General features: G+C 39.0%; 1 protein-coding gene across 3 annotated transcripts in view; it reads left to right on the top strand.

Moving 5' to 3' along the window:
• kynu (kynureninase) overlaps positions 1 to 1,543 on the top strand; it is a 45,090-nt gene extending 43,547 nt beyond the window's left edge. For all 3 annotated transcript variants that reach the window (XM_015038559.1, XM_015038556.1, XM_015038558.1), the window contains exon 18: positions 1,297 to 1,543. In XM_015038559.1, the coding sequence (XP_014894045.1) occupies positions 1,297 to 1,416 (120 nt within the window). In that variant the 3' untranslated portion in view covers positions 1,417 to 1,543. The remainder of the gene's footprint in view (positions 1 to 1,296) is intronic.
• Positions 1,544 to 1,904: the final 361 nt, after the last annotated feature.

The raw sequence follows: 1,904 nt of genomic DNA, 5'->3' as shown, positions 1-1,904 counted from the left end.
CCTGGAAGCTATTTGCTTGGTTTTACCTCAGAGTGGCCATCTTTCTATTATTCCTATCTCAGTTTCATACAGTAGGGGTTCCTGCTCTCAGATAAGCAATTAATACTTGGTAGTTGCGATATAGCCACTTTAACTATTGTCAATTGAAATTATCACAGTACACAGAGTATACTCGGTATATCGCCCAGCCCTAATTTGAACAATGTTATGAACTATTGCTACTCTTACAACAGTGTATTAGGGCCTTTGTAGACCAAAAAAGGTTATAAGTAAGTTCATCTAGAAAGTTTCTCAGATTAATCTCAAAATATTAGTTTTTTCTAGCAAGTGTTTTGACTTTTCAAACTCCAAAAAAATCAAATTTTATTGTCTTTTGGGGTTTTTTCCAAGAAAATTTGTGAGGTTTATTTCATTTTTTTCTGTTGGAAATTGCCTAGCATTTTTCTAGAACATTTCAATCTGTAGAGACTCACACACGGAGAGAGAAACAGCAGTTAGACAATTTTATTGAACCGAGAATTTGGCGCTCGGACACCGGCGGAAGACATGCGGGCTGAGAATCGCAGCGAGCTTGAATGATCGGCTCGAACGAAGCTCAGATAGGTCTTCCCCCGGGCCCGGTCACTGGTGGTGGAGCGGAGCTTGGAGAGAGGAGTCTTGAGGGGACCTGGAGGCGTCTAGGAGGCTGGTGGTGGAAACAGGGAGGAGGTGGGTTGAAGCACAACTGAAGCGGGTGGATTCATCTTTTGAAGGAGCTCTTGTCAGGTGATTGGATCGAGGTAGAGAGGTGGTGCGTCCTGATTGGCTGGGGTGAAGGCGTGGTGATAGGTGATCCCGGAACAGTCTTACAGGTTGAATTTCCACCTAGGGCTTAATTTCTGAAATTAAATTTGTGGGCTGAAATTAAATTTGTGGGCAGAAATTTACTCCTTTTTTTCTATCTACAATGGCCGTAGCATGCATCGTACCTCTTCACGCCTAGCTCCTGAGTAGATTGATTTTTCATAAAAAATAGACTTGAGAGATTGTAAATGAGTTTTTTAGATTTCTGAGACATTTGAAGTAATGCTTATGTGAAACTTAGCATAATTATTCAATATTTTGTACATGTCACTGTTCACATCATTGTTTTTTTGCATTAATAAACATGGTTATTTTATTTGAAAGGTTCCATAAACCTTTCTGTATTTAAATGAAATTAAAATGCTGTTTACTGTGCCATCACAGATAAATTCCTCTTATTTTTAAAATCTGAAGTTAAATATTTTTTTCTGAACAGCCTTTTTCCTGTTGCAGTGTGACATGAGAGAGCCCAGCGTGCTGCGAATAGCTCCGGTGCCGCTCTACAACTCCTTCAGGGATGTGCATCGCTTCATTGAAACACTGGGAAAAGCTCTGGCTGCCAGCAGCAGCTAGACCCAAAACGAGAAGAAAACAAATTCAGCAACCTCATCAAACCCTGTGTGCTGCAAAGTACTGTTGATATGCAACCATCTTGTCAATGACATATCAAAGTGTCATAAACCAATGATAAAACACCTGAGTCTGCTCCCATTGATCAATCAATGAGTACAATAGAGAATCACTGGCTAATTGGAGGGAGACAGTTCAGTTTCTGTCCCATTTAAACATGTTTAAACTTATTTGTACCTTCACCGCTAGAAATCTAAAAGAACTACTGAGTTTTTGTTTTATGCAGAGGGTAGGTTTCATAATGCTAATTCTTAATTACATCTTAAATTGAGATGAATGTCTCATTTATATATCTAAAAACTATACGATTAGCTTGACTAATAAATAGAAGTGTGTTTGCTGGATTGCAGGTTTTAGCTAGCTCAGACAAGGTTCAGATTAGTTAATTAGGTGGACTATATTAGCTATTAGCATAACTAGTTGTTGGCTTG

Source organism: Poecilia latipinna, unplaced genomic scaffold (assembly GCF_001443285.1).
Source record: "Poecilia latipinna isolate Pla-1442-1.1 unplaced genomic scaffold, P_latipinna-1.0 Scaffold445, whole genome shotgun sequence".
Taxonomy (NCBI): domain Eukaryota; kingdom Metazoa; phylum Chordata; class Actinopteri; order Cyprinodontiformes; family Poeciliidae; genus Poecilia; species Poecilia latipinna.
This window is presented reverse-complemented; position numbering and strand designations above follow the sequence as displayed.